This window comes from Talpa occidentalis, unplaced genomic scaffold, assembly GCF_014898055.3.
Source record: "Talpa occidentalis isolate TD23 unplaced genomic scaffold, MPIMG_talOcc4v2.1, whole genome shotgun sequence".
In the NCBI taxonomy this organism is placed as follows: Eukaryota; Metazoa; Chordata; class Mammalia; order Eulipotyphla; family Talpidae; genus Talpa; species Talpa occidentalis.
In genome coordinates, this window is record NW_026555331.1 from 45,083,619 (window position 1) to 45,104,523 (window position 20,905).

The 20,905-nt window shown below is 34.1% G+C and overlaps 1 protein-coding gene across 1 annotated transcript in view; it reads right to left on the reverse strand.

Moving 5' to 3' along the window:
• Positions 1-4,688: 4,688 nt before the first annotated feature.
• Positions 4,689-20,905, reverse strand: part of ZBTB10 (zinc finger and BTB domain containing 10) — a 30,376-nt gene continuing 14,159 nt past the window's right edge. The window contains exons 3-6 of the mRNA XM_037504915.1: positions 10,562-10,660; positions 6,454-6,630; positions 6,081-6,253; positions 4,689-5,817 (exon numbers count right to left, since the gene is read on the reverse strand). Coding sequence (XP_037360812.1) covers positions 5,512-5,817; positions 6,081-6,253; positions 6,454-6,630; positions 10,562-10,660 — 755 coding nt within the window. The 3' untranslated portion in view covers positions 4,689-5,511. The remainder of the gene's footprint in view (positions 5,818-6,080; positions 6,254-6,453; positions 6,631-10,561; positions 10,661-20,905) is intronic.

A 20,905-nucleotide genomic window follows, 5' to 3' on the forward strand; every position in this document is an offset into this window, starting at 1 on the left:
GCACACATAATTTTAAGTGTTCTCATTAAGCAAAACAGATAAAATTGACAGCACAATCTGAAATAGAAAAATGTTCGGCTGGTACTGCCTTAGCCTTAAGCCAAAATGTGTATCAGGTGATCTTTCGCTTTTCATCTAGAACATCTACAGTGGTTGTAGATTTATTTTTATTCTGACACATTTCATCTTTGGACATTTATTAAAAACTGCTTTTTTAAGTATTAAGCTAAGTGGTTCCAAACTTAACCTCTCAGAACCATACAGAATATATCAACTTCTGCCACAATACAAGTTTAAAGATACTAGGTAGTGTCTTTATAGGCTATGTGGGCACTAGCCCACCCCTACACCTCACTCCCCTTAATTTGCACCTCTCCGAAAGAATCTTTCATTTCTTTTGTAAAGTCTGGATACCAGGTTATTCTATGACTTCCTTTTATCTATCACCAACCACCAAAAACTCTGAAAAACTAGTTAACTGTATTTTCTATTATTAAACAATCTCAAAGACTTACTAAAATTTGTTACGTTTACTTATTATCCATTAATCAGCTAATATGTAAACATGGGGTGAAAAATTTTAGCCTTCAACCTCATGATTTATAAGCAGTTTCTAGTCAATCTGTTAAACCAAATCATTCTCTTAAGAAATAATACACCTTGGTGGAGGGAACAAGGCTATTTTTTTAAAAAATGTTTTCTAACTCCTGTAGCAAATCCTAAAAGTAAAAGATGAAAGACAACATGATTTTACGTCACTGCTATCTATTAAAGCAGTTTTCCACACATTACTAGGAGGTAGTTTTAGTCATTTATGCACTTCATATAAAAACATACAAACCAAAAACCCTTATAATATTCTATAGTTCAAACTTGTAAACCTTAAGTAGATATCTGAATTATACATAAGTCAAAGAATACAAAGATATCCCCCTCACCCCAATTAATCTGTATTAGTACACTTTTAATGCAAAGAATCCTGAATTAAATGTCAGTCAACAAAATTCACAAAGCCAGAAGCAGTTTAGTGCTCACAAGTTTATATTTTTAGGGTTGATATTCTTGTGTATTTTCTAAATACACAGACAAAACATTTTTGGAAGTTTACATACATGTCGTAGGACACTTATACTAGGTAGGTAAATTACATTAAAAATTGGTCTTCGTAAAAGATCTTTCCAAAGAGCTTTTACAAACAGCAGGCAGAAGAAAGTGTTCTTTTATGTTTACAGTGTTTAAAATGCTGATTCTCCCATTTCATAATGGCCTCAAACCATCCCTCTCAACCCAAAATTTTGTTCTCAATAGCCAGTGTACTCCAAATTTAAGTACCCGATGTCATAAAATTCAGAACTAGAAAACATCTTTTAAAGTGTGCTTATCCCAAACACATTTTAAACTAGAATTCTTCAACTTCATTTGAAAGCAGGGATACAGCAGGAAAAAAACTTTCCATTTTAAATCCTAAAGTGACTAAGAAAAAACACCTGTCAGTTTCTAAGCATGTATATTATGTACCATAGTTAAGTTTAAGGATCTGGGTGACTGAACGGCACAAAAATTGGGGTTCAAATCTATTTCAGTTAAAAACCATCCTTTAAAAAAGGAAAATGCCACTGCCAATAAAAAGCATGTGCTACACTGAGCTTGGATATCTTATAGTCAAGTGACATAAGGATACTTATCTGGGGGAGGATTAGACCCTCAAATTCCTTAACACAGCTGTTTTATAGGGAAAAAGTCTCCATAGACTCCTCTAAAGAGCTGAAATACAAAAGTTGCTTAATGAGGCAGCAATTTTAAAAAAGAACTTGAGTGTCAGAATCAGATCTGGTCAAAACCCAGCTCTACCACTTAGCATGTTACACTAGGCAAGTTAAATTAGGCAAATTTCTTGGAGCCTTTACTCATCTAGAAGATGGAGATAATAGCACCTAACCTTGGAGGGGAATCGATAAGATAATGTGAAATGCAATCGTACATGTAGGCACTCAAAAAAATTTGTTATTTTAGGAATTCATTGTTCAGAAAAATAAATCTCTTCATGCTGTGTTGGAAAGATCCTAAAAATACAGCTTGTGATTTTTTAAGTCTATTTTTATTACACTTTCATTACAGAAATCCAGTCATCTTCAGGGCTTTTACACTCTATTGTATTAATATAAATGTCTAAGCCCTGACGCTTTCACTTCCTATTTTCTCCTGGATTTCCAATTCTCATTTCTTCTTTTCCTCTAGGTGCACATATATTAACTAAGATCTATTATGCCTCTATTATGTACCAGTGTTCTAAGCGCTTTACCTCACTTAACTCATTCATCTTCCTCTTCTCCATCAGGATGGCTCTACCCAAACCAGTTAGTGTATCCCCTGCAAATTTGAAAGCTGCACACATTACTGTTCAGTCTCTCCCTCCCTTTTACCTCTGAATTGCTTTGGGTGACAAAATTTAGTGAAGTTTTACTAAGTAGCCAGTATTTTTCATATGAAAAACAAGGGGAAATAACTATGACAAAGTAGGGACCATATGGAAGTAACTGTCTCTGAGAATCCTAAGAAAACAATACATTATCTTGACTTATATGAGAGGGTATGTTACTACAGAGTAAATAGGAAACAGCTTATTCTCTTCCCCTTCATTAAAATTAAAAGCTCTAAAATACTTCTCATTTAAAATATAAGTTACAAGAGAAAAATTCAGCGACTGTGTAACACATAATTCTGCCAAGGCTCCACAGACAAAATTATGAATACTCCATTGTTACCTCTCTGAGACCAATCATAAGTTCTTAGTATCTATCAACTTCCTGAAATTGTACTGTAAGTCAGAAAAAGAATATACTTAAAAAAATAGAAACGTCCAGTAGTATACCTTAGTACTAAAACTATCTTTTAAAAAGATCTAAAAGGGAAAAGGCAGTCCCTTGGAGATCATGAAACAAAATAAGTTAGGCAGTCAGCAAGTAGAAAAATCTGTCAATTCTGTTTCTGGTAAAATGTTTACTTTAAAGAAGAAGTTTTCATATAGGCTGAGGCTAATATATTTTCAAGAGTATAAACATTTTTCCTTTGGATTACCTTTCTAAAAACAAACTTTTAAAGTATATTTCAGTTGACTAAAAATATAGCCAAATCTGTCACAACACAACATAAAAGGTAACGGACAATTAATAGAATATTTTAAATTAACAATAACAAGCCATCTACATCAAACCTTGCTTCCAACTAAGACCAAAACAAAAGCACAACAATCCCGTAGTGTACCAAGTGTGTATTTCAATTAACTGTATGCATTCTAACAAAAATTTGGTCATAATTTACCAGATATACATAAATCATTTAAGTAGTAAAAGAAAATTCAGTTTAAAGAGAGTAAGTTCATATCTTGAAGAAAAGGAAAAGCACATTAAGAATGTAAAGCCAAGTCCAGTTTCTATGCAATAAGTGACTGTAGTCTAATAAAGCAGATTTAGGTGATTTTTCAGATATATATCTTTTCTCTTTAATATATATTTATATATAGACAGATCTACCAATTGTAAACTATGGTTTATTTTAAAGGAGGGGGATAAATGGGATGACGAAATCTTTATACTATACTTACATATTCACAAAGCAGAACATTTTAAGTTTAAAATAACTTTTTCATAGTATCTTTGCCCAGCTAACTTCTACTTTGGACCCTACCAGAATTACATTTTACTCATTTGTCTAGAACATTCAGAATAAGATGTACTCTTCAGTCTTAAACAAAATCAAACCAAAACTTCATGTTTGTTTTACAGTTATGTAGAAAACTACAATAAAGTTTAGATGACCAAAGATGCATCTAGCCATGTAACTGTAACTTATCTTTGATTTATCCAAGCTGAAACATCAATGTCTAACATTACACCATTATTCTAATGAAAGCCAGAGACAATGAGAACACTTGTCTCTTAAACTTTTCAACTTTGATCAGATGGAGCACCAAAAGAATTAGGTCCTTAAAGAGTACTCTGCAATTTTTTTCCACACGACTAGTATAATTTAGTTACCTGATATAAAAATAGGAAAATAACTCAATTTTACTTAAAAGAAAGCTGAAAATATGAAGTTCCTCAATCTTATATAATATACAATATGTTCCTGATAAATGTGCATGTTATTATTACATGAAATGTTGCTAAGTTCAACAATCAGCTAATTCATCTGTCATTACACTACATAAAATCTGACATTTTCAATTTAGTACATCACCCCTTGTACCCTGAAGAATTTAGTTAATAAATTGTAAAGCTTCTCACAATATTTTATTTGTAAGATTTTTGCAGATTGTTGAATCATGCTGACTACCAGAAGTATAGTGACTTTAATGAATTGGAAAATAAATTATCATAATTTCAAAACACTCAATATCCCAGTAAGTATGAAACAAAAGAGAATGCACTTTTTGTGTTAATTTTAATGATAAAAAGGGCACAGGAGTAAAAACCTGATATTTCACTTATTTTGCATAACAAAGCTAACCAAACTGGACATGGAGGATAAATTATAAAACAAATCATTTTACTATTGTTTCTATGACTTTTCTTCTGATTAGATTTCTGTCTTTTCAAATAGGACTGAGGTATAGTACACTGGCAAAAAATAAAGAGGCAAACAAGAATAGTGCCAAAGTAACAGATACCCAAAACCAAATACCATGTAGGAAAGGTCATATAGTAACCATTTATCAGATTAGAGCAGCAGGAGAAAGTTACTTCTAAATCATAATCATTTTAGTGGTATTTGTCAACTTCGCCATGGTAACTTTGCAACGTCATTCTTCATTTTGTGAAGTAGTAAAATTCATGTCAAAAAGGAAAGGGGGAATGGAGGAAGTCAGTTCATACCAATAAATTACCTCTCCAGTTCTTATAAGCATGCCCATTAGCACGAAACTGAGAAATATCTAAGACTAGAAGAGACTTGGTTTAAGTTATGTAGCAAATTAAATCGAAAATACAGAAAAGTAGAACCAATGGGGTTGAAAAAGCCCCTCACTGAAAATCTGTATTAAAAAAAATAAAATTAATAAAAATAAAAATAGAAACAAAACTCTACTAGTACAAACTAGTCTGTGTGGTTTGATAGAGTGATTGGGTCGACTGTCACTGTACTCTCATAAATGGATTTTCTTCATTCATGCTAAAGTGGCACATGAATGGAAGTTCTTTAAGGACAGGTACTATGTTTTATAGGACCCTAATAGTTAAGTTACTGTATATCCTATAAATAAAAAATATTTTTACTTTGATAACTGACTGAAGATGTGGGGACTCTATGTAATCCAACCACAAGGTTGTATGCTGTACAGTCCTGTGCAAATATAAAAAAAATTTTTTGCTATAAGGCTTTGACCCTACAGTTTTCACAGCAACATAACTACCATCCAGCATGTACCATATTTTGCAAGCCTTCAAGTTCAACAATTCAAATTGTCGATTCATATGTCCAAATGCAGCATCCTTGAGGAGTAGAGTAGGTCAGTTAATCATCTAGAGACATACAAACATCTCCTGATTCATCCCATCGAGATGGATCATTCTGATCTTCTCCATCATCAACCAACTCTTCATCAGCTTCTCCCACTTCATTCTCCTCATATTCTTCATCCCGAGGGAAATCTGTATCCTGTCCCTGATCTACACCTTCTTGCCCTCCTGGTTGTGATTTATCTGCACAGTCTACACAAACACCATAGCGTCGAGATCCATGTCTTATTCCAACACTGGCTGCTAACATGAAGATCTTCTTACACACCATACATTTGTATTTTTTATCCTTTTTATGCACCTAGTTGGAGGGGGGAAAAATCCAGTATAAGGATAGAGTAGGAAATAAAGTGCATCAAAACCAAACCACCCATTTAATAGTGAAATTACCACTGCTGTTCTGTATCAAGCTCAGCATCAATTCTCTGTTAAATTATATTCTTTGTTTAAAGCAATATATTTAATAATCGGCTGTCCTTGAATTTACAGGTAACATTGTTAAAAACATCTTGACATTCACTAACAAATATAGCTTATCTCAAATATCAGTTTAAAGTTACTCACCAGGGAATGTCTTTTTACATGTTCTCTGCGAGTAAACAGCTTTCCACAAATATCACAGCTAAATGATCGGACTCCCGTGTGAATGAGCAAATGTCTTTTTAGTGTTCGTCTGTATTTGGCTACATAGCTACAATGAGGACATTTTAACTTGTTCATGATTAGAGATGATTCACCTTGAGAATTGAAAAAACACACACACAAAAAAGCAATTATTATATATTAAACAGAAAATGTGCTGTCAAAAGCCCTGAGAGCAGGGGTTATTACAAGGCTAGTAGTACTATATAACTTTTTAAAAACCCTGAATATGGAAGTTTTAAATTGCTAAAAATTCTTTGAGAAGCTTGTAGTTGTTTAGTTGACTAATACTTGCCATTTTCCCAAGTATCCTGTTTTGGCCAAGATTCAGGCAATAATCCATACTTGAAATCATTCGAAGCACCTGGTACCAATCCATACTTGAAATCACTTGAAGTACCTGGTATCAATCCATACTTGAAATCGCTTGACGTGCCAGGCATCAGGCTATACTTGAAATCATGTGAAGTACCTAATGTAATTGAAAAGTGATTTTGAAGTAATGATAGTAATAAAGATCTGTTTCTTACAACATAATTCAGTTATAGGGGAAAAATTCAGTAAAGTGACATTTGATTGTGCATGGAAGACAAATGAAATTACCCCTTTCAATACTGTGTTTCAAACATATTCAAAACAGAACTTCCTTAAAAGTTGCTATTCCCAAGTATCATTTGAGCCTATCATTCTGAAAAAGCACAGGTGTAGAATAAGAGCCTTCTTACCATGCCCAATACAGTCACATAATCTTGCTTTAATAATCAGCACATGAACATGTACTAAGTATGAAAGATCCAAACGAAAATTACACATTTAAAGTTCTTGTTTTATTAGACAACTTGTTTGTTTTGTAAGAAAAATTAGGGCAAGGTAACTGAATGTCCTGTTGGAGTTCATCAAAACTTCTTACAACTTGTAACTACACCATGAAATAAAAGAAAACTCAGAAGGCAGAATCAGAACAGCAGATACCCATATTAGGGTATTTGTGACTGAACATCTTCAAACCAGATAAAATAGGATTTATCTCTTCTAGATTTACTTCTACCTTAAATAGTCATCCATTTTGGGATGAATCTAGGGATCCATTGGTAATATGAACATATCCAGAATCCTCCCCAAAGCTACTGCCACACTGATATAATCAACCATCAACTCTTGCCTCTGAATTTTCAATAGTCATGCCTTAGTTTCACACTTCTTACCTCTGCCTTCCTAGAGTTTCATCTCAATGCTTCAAGTAATAATCGGAGATTATTATAAAACATTAAGTCAGAGTACAGCACTACTGTGTGGAAAGGTCTGCAATGAGTACCCATCTCACTCACAGTAAAAACCAGAAACTTTCAGAGAAGATCAGGGATATTTACGGCAGTATGACCATATAGTGCCAAAGATTTCCTATGCCCTATAAAGCTTTATCTGATTTTGCAGGTGTTTCCAAAGACTCCCTTGATTACTTCATTCCAACCATGCTCATCTGTGATGTTCCTCCATGGTCAGATGGCACCCAAACAGTCCTTTCCAGAATATACACATAACTGGGTAGCAATTTATTCATTTTCCTCTGTTAGACACCCATGAATTTTATAAAAGGGTGCTTTCCAAAATGGATTTTCTATTATTTTTTGTTTATTTACCAGACACACTCCCTTTTTAAAAAAATTAAAGAACTTAAAATCTCTTTAGAGAAAGCATTAACGTGCCCAACAAGCAGAAAGTTTTCTAGGATACTTAAAAACTGCACTTCATGACTATTAATGAAAATTGTTTTGTAGTTAGAATACCTTCATACACTTTTTTTAATGTCAAAAAAAATCCTGTAAAATCTTACTATATAATTTAACTATAATGCTCTTCAGGGAAAGTTTTCAAAAACCTAAGGCAAGACACCATATCTGTGGGAAACTGGGAAGGGGAGGGGAGCCTATGAAAGTGGATCTATCAATTTTAAGTTTCACACATTTCTAAATAAAGACTGAACTGTGTAATGCATATTTCTTGTCCAAATAAGCAAAGTAGAGTTAAACTGCAAAAGAACAAGGACTATGCCTGTTATTACTCACCTTTTTATTTTTAGTGTCCAAAACATGCATTCTTCAATTATTTGCTGAATAAAGACATCTAGCAAATGTTAATATGTATGTATTTTTTTGCCTGCTCAAAATACTTGGGAAAACTAATATCAGAAATCATGTTAGATATGCTGATATCCTCAACTATTACTACACAGAATGAAGACAGAATAGTCCTAAAATAATTTATGAATTGATAATTTACATACAAAATTAGATTTCCATTTGAAATTCCATGTTTCTCTATGAAACCTATAGTAAAATTACAAAAAAATCTATGATACAGAGACACCATACCATACCTTGAATACAAAATGATACTTTGAAAATTAATATAGCCTCTTCCTAACTTCTCATCTTTCCAAATTCTTATATCCTATAAAGATTACTTGGATCAAGCACAAAAGCAGTCTGAACAAAGGTATTGCCTTTGAAAGTCAATACACTGAAAGACCATTAAAGGTCATTAAATATCTACTTCAAAACTGTGCTTGCTATTTAGTAATATCCTCTGGTTATATTATCCCATAAGGACAAACTAAGAAGAAAGCAATGTTTTTGAAATAAAAATCCAAAGACAAAGGCTGATCTTAGTTGCAAAAATCCTAATGGATTAAAATGTCCCCTAAAGAGGAATGACTTTAGATCAAGGATTTGCTTCTTTTGAGAATGAGATAAATTATATGGACTGCTATACACTGGAAATATTTTATGTGTACATTTAAAATTTTTACAATGAAATCCATTGAATTTCATTGAACCAGATTTCTAAACCAAGAACGCCAAATGGAACTGAAATTCTTGGGCTATTAGCCATTTTCTGTGTAAGTGAACAAAGTATTCAAAACTCAACCCATCTCAACTGTAAACTAATTTCAGCAATGTTTGTAAATTATTTTCAGTTGTCATGAGAAACCACATTATGGCAATTTTTTTGAGATTATGATTTAGGTTTGAATTGTGTATACCATATTCAGAAGCCCCTGAAAGCAATTTCAAAGAGTACCTCTCCCAATTTCAAAACTACAGAAATTCAACCAATGAACATCTACATTCCTTTATGCATCTTCAACAAATGTTTTGCCACATAGGCTTTCTGGCCAAGTATACTATAAACTTTTATGCACCATTTGGAAACAACTTGAGTACTTAAATCATGTCAGCCCTAAATACAATGTTCCTCATAAAACTTTCTTCTACATAACCTCAACTAAATATTACTTTTATCACATCCAAAAAATTAAATATTGTTAGACTATCATTTAACTCATACTAAACACATTCACCAATTTCCCAAAATGCCTTCACATTCTTTTTTTTTTTTTTGACCCTCCATATAATCAAGAATGACACTGTGCATTGAATCTGGTTCAATGACACTGTGGTCTCCTTGAGTTTAGTGATTCTTCTGTTCCTTCATGGCTTTAACATTTTGAGTCTGGACTGGTTAAATCTATATGAAAATACTATAATGCTTAAGTGATGGAATGTGCCAGTTCATGCATCATGTCAGTAGGCATGCTATTTCAGTTTCTTTTATTACTAGTACTAAGTTTACTTTAATTACTTGGTTATGGCAATGTTCAGCAGAACTCAAATTTATTGGAAAGGTGTCTTCCCCCTCTTTTTAACTGGAACTTGTGGGGTAGTACACTGAGATCAAGTAAAGATGTTATTACAACCCTCTGACCAACTATCGTGGGATTAACAGCAATACTGGTGATCACGAATGAATTCCCGTGGAGGTTTCAAAATAGGTATTTTTCTAAATGAATCATTCTTAGCATTCTTCTATGAAAGAGAGTTACCTCCCTTTCTCTAATTTACTCATAATACATGTGTATTAGTCTCTGGAATATTACAGGTCATTTGATTTTATTCGTTTGTTTTTTTTTTATTGTGCAGCAAAGCTTCCCCACCCCAAGTACAGTTGATACATAGTACTTGTTAGAATTAATGTTTTATAGTCATCAATAACTATACTATTTTACACTAAAGCTAATTTACATACATTAATCAATCATTCACAATTACCATTCATATTCCATCTGCACTCTAGCAGGAAGCCAAACTATTAACTTAGGTGCTTTAAGAGTTTAAAAACCTCTAAATAAAAGGTTCCCTTAAATAAGAAACACTACCCATTATATTTTACCAAGCTTCCAACTGTCAAAAACATACCTACTACAGATTTAAAGCATTTACATATAACACTCTCCTCCACAGGAAAGAAACTGTAGTAGGTCCTTAATAAACGTAAGCACACAAACACTTCCCAATCCTCAAATCCTTTTAAATATATTCTTACTAAATTCCTACCGTACCTACCAGCATCACCTCCATCCTGACCAGAGCTGGCTTCAGTCAATAAATTTGCATTCACATTTCTATCACAATCTGGCCCTGAGAGTAGAGCACCATCCAGATCTGAAAAGGAGATGTAGAACAGTTTGTTATTTACAACCATACCATAGCCATCATTCAAAACACAATCCCCTTCTCGGAACTGATTTTTATGCAGACTGAATAGAAAAAGATATCTTAAGTATTGGATACCTTACATGTGCTTAACACTGTGAGGCATAGAAGCATAAGACATGTTTTCAACCATAAAAACAAGTGCACACAACAGCATGAAGTGTACAGAATAGGAATGAGTGTTAAGAGTCAAGATGAATATAGTGCTTGAGCTCCATCTGTTACTGTCTATGACCAGGTGCCTTTGAGTTTCTGCCTATGCATATATCGATATGGTATATTTGATTTAGAAATTTAATTAAATCATGTAAGTATTACAATTATAATGCCTGGCACACAAAAGATAGTTGCTACTACTAGTACTAAGTACTAGAGATATACAACATGACTATTTCTGTGTGGTTCAGAAGTGGAAATTACTAGATAAAATAATTTAAGAGGTAATTCCTCAGTTAATCTTGAAATATGGAAAGGATAGAAAGAGCATAAAAGAAAAAGTTATACTAATGAGATGAATATTTTTAGTTCCAAGCTCTAAATTTCCTTTCTCTGGTTCCATCCCTTCTACTTCTCTACCACTGTTAAACTGAGGCATTTACTACTGTCCTGGATTAGTTAGTAAAACCACTGAAAGTCTTGATCTCCTTGCTTCTAAAATACAGTGTTCCCAACATTGCCAGTCACCTCCCTAAAAAAAAAAATCTTAACATGCTCCTTTTCTTAAAATCTTCAATGGCTCACCAGTTTGTAGTATAAAATTTAAACTCCGTAATGTTTTTATTAATACAATGTGTCATGATATTCAGGTTCCTGTTTATGGATCTAGTACCATTTAACTGATACTACCTACTCTACTCTCTCAATTACATTAAAAATCTGTGATTTTTTTAAAATGCCACTTTTGATGAACAATCTCTTCTCTACCCTCCCATTAAAGATTCATCTTTGGGACCACCATCCTGTACATCTCTAGATTCCTTAATAATTGTAAAACAAAAGCAAAAAATCAAAACAAAATTTCCTCTTTTACATAAGCAGATATTTATTAGTAAAATACTTGGGGTGAGCAAATAAACTGTGGCATATTTATACAGGAGAATATTACCCAGCATGGCGAGTATAGTACAGTTTAGCAAAATCACTGAACTGATCTAGTACTGGTACTAAAGTACTAAGAATCCAGTAGAATTTACCAAATTGCATAATGATTCAGAGAAAGAGTAATTGAAAATGATCCTCAAGTGGGCATGAGGGTTGGGTCATATAGAGAGCCTTGTAAGCCATGGTCAGGATTTTGGCCTTTATTCTAAAATGTGGTAAAAGGATTTTATAGAGCTCATTATTTCATCTGCCTTTATATAAACTAATCTTGGTGTGTGGGAAGAACTGATAGTACTTGGTGACAGACTGAATGGGGGAGGGGGGGAGGTGTTTGATGGTAATGAGTTAAGTTTCTAGTCTAATAGTAATAATGGCAGCTAAGGAACCCTGGATGAAAACCAGATTTAGAGGGAAAAAGATATTTAGGAAGTTTAGTTACAAACATACTGAGACTGATGTACCTCAAAAAAGGCAGCATAATATGTTTGAGGTGGGAGGGTAGGAGCTGGGCTAAGAGAGTAAGATCTAGATCTTGTCTTGGTTCAAATTCCTGCTTTACACTTTACAGCTGCATGACATTTATAAAGGTTATTTTGTTTCTCTAATGCAGTATCCTCAAAGTGTTTTCCAAGACCAAAAAGAATACTGATATCATCTGAGAGCTTGCTAGAAGTAAATTCTGGGGTCCTATCCCTAATCTACTGAATCAGAACTTGGGAGGTAGGGCCCACTAATCTGTATTTTAATAAACCTTCTAGGTGTTCCAGATGCTTGCTAAAGATTGAAGACCATTTTATTATAAAAGTAGATAAAGAGTTTAAGGATCCTATGAGATAATAAAAGTGCTTTGCTACTGCCTGGCATATAGCAAATGCTCAAAATTTTAATTATTATTATTTTTTTAATTTAAGCTTCCACGTGGAGAAAGTTAGTACCAAAGGTTATAGATCTGACGTGGATATTAAAATGTCTAAATTGTCAGAATAGATATGATAAATAATGCAATGGGACTGAACAGATGAGACAATGAGGAAAAACCTTTGATCAAGTATACTGAGCAATCTTAGCATTTTGAACTAGGGAAGGATATAGACTTTCAAGGAAAAGTTACTTCAAGCAGTACTTTGGCAAGTCCTCCAAGAATTAAGATGAGAACTGAAATATGCATTGCTTTCATTTCATTGAATAAAGACTGAGCACCTGGGAAGTCACTGGTGATCTTAGTGACAATGATATTGGCTGATCAGTGAGCCAAGTACAAAGAATGAGTGACTTGTGTTGCAAAAGAAAGATGATGAATTTACAGTATAATTTTTTGAGAAATCTGGCTGTAAAAGAAGTGAAAAAGAAAAGAATTTTATTGTGTTTAACGGTAAAAATTATAAACACATTTGAATGCTGAAGGGAAGTCACTAAAATGGTATGCCACAAAGAGAAGGAATGATCCATTTTATAAGATTGTAGGGTTCTAGAAGCACGTTTGGGTACTTAAGAGAAACAGCAAAGACAGTCAGTATATATCGGCATTTAAGGACATTCGGTTTCCTTTTCTCTGTTAGGGTAGAATAGTAGAATGCAAAGTTATTTTATTGACTAGAGTAAACGGGTTGGAAATCAGGAAAATGAACAAGTAGTTTATGTGAAAAGCAGCAATTAGAGTCCTTAAAAGTTCTTCAAGAATAGTGATACTGGGGCCTCCCTGGTGGCGCAGGGGTTAAAGACGGTGCTATCAAGCTATTGCCAACCACTGAAGCACAGAATTCGATCCCAGCCACAGAGGTGACCCACGTGGCACAGCAGACTTCTCCTGAATGGCCCGCTGTTCCCCTCAGCAGTGTATTTCAGTAAATCAACCAGTTCTGTTCCCCACTCTGTCTTTGTGAATCCTCTCACCGCCCTTATCTCTGGCTTGTACCCCAGTTCTTGTATGCATAAATAAATCTTTGGGGAAAAAAAAAAAGAGTACTGATATTGTTAGGTTTTATTTTTTCCTGTATTTATCACAATGTATGACAAACGACTTTCCAACATATATTAAATATTGGTTTGAATATTCTGATTTTTCTTATATTATTAAATTTCAGTTGTAATTAATGGTATTTGAAGAATACCGTCTCAGTTTTTTTGTGTATTATTACACTAAAAGATATCTATAAATTGAATAAGTAACTACTAATAATGAAATTTCATTAAACACTGATATTTACTGGCCCTGTTTTCCTTTGAAACACTAAATAATTTTAACAATCAAAAATAAAAATTTAAAATTTATCCAAACAAATTTACTGGGTTTCCCAACATCTTTTTAAAGTTATTATTCTGAAGTGTACAGTCTTGAAATTCAGCAAAGTCGGTTTGTAAATCCAGGGTGTTTCTATTTACATAACATTGTTTAGTCATTTGCTTACAGCTTTCCTCTTAGCTAGTTCTTAAAATAGACATTTCCTGTCTCTGACACCAATTATTTAATTATTAGAATTTAATTTGTGATCTTTAATGCTACATGGACACTTAAAACACCTTACCCTAAACTCTTAATAAATGGCAAACTTACTCTTCTTGTGTTATACAATGTTTCCTCTTAAAAACAAAATCATATCCATGCTACAGATACTAAACCTTGTTTGAAAGGCACCAAACACTTGGCTCTTGACATCAGTAACATTTCAAAATAGGTGAGGCTCTTTCAGGTTAGGCTGACAGTAAGCTTTCACAAATAGCAGGCTTAATGTAGGAATCAATATATCGTATCACTGCTATATTTTATTGATACGACAGAAGCCATATCAATGGGACAGAAGGCAGACAACCAACCACTCACTCGACACAGGAATGAACTTTGCTTCACTAGGAAGCAAGAGCAGTAACTCTTGGCCATCACCTTTTCCTCTAAAATTATAGGATTAAACAATAAACTCTACTATACCTGCTTTTGTGACCTTCTTAGAGAAATCTTAAAACTTAGCAAAAAGGACGAAGGCTCTGGAAGAGCTAAATGCCCTTTTTGAAGAGCCATTAATATTAAAACATTTGTTTCAGAAGATAAATATTTTTCTAAATGGTTACAGGTATATGTGTGCTATGCAATACCATTCAAATGACAAGCATGAAAAGATAAGACACACACGATTTCCTTATTTTTACAAATATCTTTCTCCCAGTGAACAGGAAACAATAGACCCCTCCCCATCCAAAATCCATACCAAAAAAAGATTATACATCAAGCAGCAGCAAGTCCTTTTCTATATGCTGCCTCATTTAATTTCAGTACATTAACAAAAGGAATGTTCTTAGGCTCAACTTTATGAAGAAACTAAAGTAAGCTAGTGGCAGAGTACTACACTGTTTATTACCTAACTGTATTACATCAAACCTATAGCCCTGGCACATGAGCAATCAAAAAACAGTACAATTTGCAAATCTGAAAATGAGAATGCAAAAGTAAAAGTACACTCTTAAAATTATTTAAGTGATACCTGAAGGTTTTACCAAATGAACAAAAATAAGCCTTACCTCTAAAAAGTGTACTTACTATCAGTTATCACATCAGTTAACACATTTTTGCCTATCTAATTTGAAGCAATCTCCTCCTCAGAATTCCTGTTTTTATATAATACTGATTAATCATGTTTTTTTAAAAGGCATCTTATTCATGGCTTGAAAAAATCTGTTTACTAAGCAATGTATTTTGCAAATGATATTTAAAAGAATGGTGTTAAGTCTCAGTCTCCGCCAAACAAAATGTTTAACAATCATAACTACCTTCTTTAGAAGGAAAGCAGTAGCAATATTTATCCCATTCCACAAACTTTCCCGATAGTAGTTAATCTTGATGCTTGTGGTTATACATTTCACTTGAACCAGTGAGCTAGCTACCCTTCCAAATCATCTAGTAAGTAGTAACATACAGCACCTTCCTATTAAGTGCTAAAGACAACTATGTTGGGAAGCTCATGCCAACTATTTTGCTTCTAGTTCTCAAAATTCCAAACATGAGGGAATACAGAGAGATCCAATATTTCTAAAAACAAATATTCTTGAAAAGAATGAAATTAGAGGACATGAGCAACTGAGCTATTAGAAATAACTAAACACCCCCACTTTATAAAAAGTCTTGAGATAATAAGATCTACTCAATTTCCATATAAATTTATAGCAGCATCAAGTTACATCTTTTGTTTTCATAAATAGGCATCGTTTTTTTCCCTCTTCATTCATTGTGATGGGAGCTTTCCCCCCCTTTCAGTGGAGAGTAGCCAATATATTATATAAAAGCACCCTTGATAGTTCCTGTAGTAGTCTAGAAACTTAAATAGTAGTTTCCCTTCACTCCTTCATTGACTGCCCTGTCATACTGAGTAGGCCCACTGTTTCTTCTTTGCACTATTCAAAGAAGGCTGTTATTTCTGCATGGACCAGGCCCTAACAGGTCCCTCCAGGTCCCTCTCCACTCCAACCCATGAACAACACCCTCCAAATATTTTTGTATTAAAGACAAATAAACAGACTTAAACTCTGGTTAAAAATCTCTCATTACCTTTGAGACTATAAAATAAAATTTACATTTGCCATGTCAAACAAAGATAACCCTAATTTAGAGACCCAACGTCCCCTCCCTATGACACAACTCCTTTGCTCTTATCCACTTACTCCGATTTCTTGCCACCTGTAGTCAGTCAATACCTTTCTGTCTCCTGTCAAACTCCTATGCAAGACCCAGCTCTTTCATTACCGCCTTCACTATGAAGCTTTCCCCAACTCGTTTGAGCATTTAGGTACCCACTTTGCCGTATATCTCCTTTTAACATTTATCATGTACCGGTTAAGCTTTTACCTCACAGCCATGCTAGTGTGAACATATTCCAAGTAAAGGACTCTTATCAATCAATATCAACATCATCTGACATGTTGCTTAGTTTCTTGGGGGATTTGAGTAAAAATTTATTAGGAAGTAGAAAGCTATATTGTTTGGAATCTCAAAAAGTAGCATTTTATGACCTAATTTTTTCTGGAGCGATAAGACTGGTCACCCCAGAATATTAATGCCATGTCAATAGAAGTCAGTTTTATAAAAAACTCTTAGTGGGCCTCCCTGGTGAAGCAGCAGGTTGAGCACAGCGCTTTGAGGCTGTCTGCAGCCTCTGCAGCGCGGGTTTGATTCCCAGCCGGCCAGGGAGCAAAACCACATGGCACAGCAGACCTCTCCTGTCTTGCCCGCTGCTCCCCTCAGCAGTGTATTTCAGTAGGTCTGCCTGTTCTGCTCCCCACTGTCTCTTGTGAATCCCCACGCCCTTCTTCTCCGGCCTACACCCCAGTTCTCATATGCATAAATAAAACTTTTTTTTCTTAAAAAGAAACACTAGGCAGAGCAAATACAACGGAGATAAAAGATGAAAAAATATTCCCACTACCTTATAGTTGCCTACTATTAGATTAACATTAGTAAGATTAATATTTACAATTCCATAAGAAAAAAAAGCAAAGGAACTGAAAAAAACAAAAACAAACCAAACCCTAGAAATCTGACTATAGAACAGACAACCAAGAAGGGAGGGTGGGAGCAAAGTTGGAGTAGGGCTCAAAGAACTAGGGTGGAACATTGGGGTTTTTGCAGTGAGGGTGGTGTGATAATTTACATTTACAGAGGTGTGAACACATACCCCTAAAACAAAGTGTTGTAAATCAATGACTATAGTAAATATGTAAGATTCTTAAGCATTAGTATATTTTACATACCATAATTATTATTGGTTATTTATTTTTCAAAGTGAGGATCAGACATTCAAACTACCATTTAATACCTGAATGCAACAATTTCTAGAGAAAAATTACTAAACATTTTCATTTTCTGTTCATCTTTCATAACAATTAACCAAAAGGAAGCCTGAAAAGGGAATTCCAGATGTTCTGCTCTAAGAGAAAGAAAACTAATCAAGGTCCATAAATCAATTATCTGAAGACAGAGAATGCAGAAACTTTCAGATTTCCTAGCAGTCATAACTACAACACTCCTAGCGGGTCTAGGGTTGCATTCTATAATTGAAATATATCTCTCCAACAAAACATACAGTTGTTCATATTTAAGGAAACAGGCAGAAATAAGAAGTAGCTGGTCTTGCTGTCAATTAAGTATCAGGTGTTGTTGCCAAGATGTTAAGTACAGCTTTTAAGATTTCAGAATTAGGAAGCTTTCACTGGAGAAGCATTTGTGGGATACACTCAAGGCTTTAGTGGCAGAACTGAGTTCAAAATCCTTGCCTCCTTTACAAATGTCGTAAGTTCCCATGATTTTAAAATATATTTTACAACACTTGATTATAAAAAGCTTATATGGAATGGTCAAAATATTGGAAACTCAATCAAAATGCCGATTTTCAAAATTGTAAAAAAGCTTATTAAAAAAAAATAATCTAGAAAACTTTTTGGGATCCTACAATGTCTGAAGGTAATGCCAAATATCAATTCTCACCCAAAACACAGAAGGTCATCAAGTGCTAAACAGTAGATAATTCTAATTAAAGAATTTACAGTAATGAGACTAATTCATTACTTCAAACATCATTTAAGAGGCCTTAGTATATTATGTTTGACCGTCCTTTTCTCAAAACTGTTTTATAGATGCCCAAATTACATGCTCTCAGTCAAAAGGCAATTACATAAATGGAAAACATAAAGCTTAAAGCGATTTCACCTCTACTTGTAAGGATTAATAAAAATTTCCATGCTGCAAAGCTGTCTTCCCATGACAAGTACATAGGAGATAAAGGAATTTTTACATTTAAGGAACTTAAATTATATCTCTTGATTAAATAAAATTTTATATCTAAATATTTATATGGCATTTAGAAAAATTCAATCATCTACAAAGAATATTATCGTTACCAAATAATCAGAATTTTTATTAAATAAAAATCAATTCTAGCGGCCTCCTGGCGGCACAAGGCGTTAAGTCTAAGCACTACCAAGCTATTGCCAGCAACTGTAGCATGAGTTAGATCCCCAGGCAAGGCGCTAACCCCACATGGTGCAGCAGACCTTTCCTGCCTCACCCTCAGCAGTGTATTTCAGCAGATCTGCCTGTTCTATTCCCCACTCTGTCTCTGGTGAATCCCCTCACTCCCCCCACCCCGGGCTACACCCCAGTTCTTGTATGCATAAATAAAAATTAAAAAAAAAAATCAATTACAAAATCTTTTCCATTTACCAGAAAATACTGTTACACTACTTGGTGTCAACTATGCAATAAAACTGTACTAGAGAAATTCCTTTCAGAATTCAGTATCAGAAATCTGTCATCCAGCAGAACTCGTGTGTTTCTTCTTTTTGAGAGAAGGTGCTGAATATCTCAGAATCAATTAAAAACTTAATTGGGACAACCATATCAATGCCCTTAATAACTACATGGTTTTATTGCTAATTTTTACCTTCCTTTTTGTTTCAAAATCTTTAGGGTCAACATGAATTTGTTTGTATGCACAAACAGAATATATATATACATAGTAAAGTTATTACAATGGTGTAACTTGCTAGTGTAACTTATAGAAATTTAAAAACCTGGATTCAGAAAAATCAACATTCCAGGAGCCCAGAGAAACAATAAAAGTGGTACTAACCACTGTCGTGCTTTGATTTAAAAAAAAAAAAAAAAAAAATTGTGAACATACTTTGTAAACAATTTAGGCATTTTTACTCCTACAACTTAATTTCTAATCTTAAATTCTTATCAACCTTTTTGGCTGAAATTTGTATTTTGGTTGTGAATCAGTAACACAAGAATTTGAAATTTTTACATTATCAGAGCAACTTATTAATTACACCTTTTCCCCCTATTTTATTTCCTAGAATTTAGTTTTCTTTCAATTTGAATTATCCCACAAACCCCAATAAAACGAAAAAAAAAGTACAATTTTTACCCTTTTTTCAGTTCTACTTTCTAACATTCTATTAAAAATGATTTGAATAAAAAACCCTATTACGGCTTTACCTTCATATCACAGTATCTTAGCATTTTTAAGGACTCCACACACCAGCTTTAACATTATATGGCAAGAAGACATAATTTAGAGTTGTTTACTACAGACAGGCTCTTAAGAATCTGGGGAAGGGCCTCCCTGGTGGCACAGCAGTTGAGCGCTGGGTTTGCGAAGCTGCCCGCAGCCTCTGCAGCACTGGTTCGATCCCCGGCTGCTCCCCAGCCACCAGAGGAGGGTCCCACAGGGCACGCAGACCTCTCCTGCTGCCCGCTGCTCCCCTCAGCAGTGTACTCCGGTCCTTCTGCCTGCTCTGCTCCCCGCTCTGGCTCTGGTGAATTCTCTCACCCTTCCGTGCTTCTGACTGTACCCAGTGCTTGTATAAATAAACAAACAAACAATCAATCAATCTTTAAAAAAAAAAAAAAAGGAATCTGGGGAAGTAACATAGTTCCACAAACCCAAATATGCCAAGCACTACTTATAAGCTAATAATGTACTATGACTTTTCAAGTGCTTAGGTATAAAGCTTTAAATTCATTTAAAGCATTTATTTCGTTGAAAATATTAGCTATTTTCTCCGTAAGTAAAAATTAAAGCATAACCAATGATGTGGAGTTCATAAAAATGTTTCAAGTGAAAAGGGGCTCGTTTTTTAAAGACCGGGCTACTAGCTCAATTGCAAGGTTTTAATGTAAGACAGTCCTAAATATGAAACCTGCCTCTATTTTTACTAGCTGAATGACCTTGGGAAAGGCCTTAACCTTAAACTCAGACCCACCATGTTTTTTATTAGTCAGAATTTGCCTGAGATTTATCATCAGTACTGTGCACCAAATTTCAGAATCAAAGAAACTGTCAATAACTGTAAGAAAGGGGTATGAAATGCACAAAATAGGAGGTACAGCACTTAGCCTAGAATAAACAGACTGCAGGGGACCTTTCTTTTTTTAATGTCTAATATCGGAAGTTAGATTACAAAGCTTAGGTAAGGCTCAGATCAAACTACTCAAGATGACAGAATTAAGAAGTTAAAGAGAAGCAAATTTTGGCTTCCTAATAATCAGTTACCCCACACATTGGAACAGATTACTCAAAAAAAGAACTCTAAGTATTCATACAA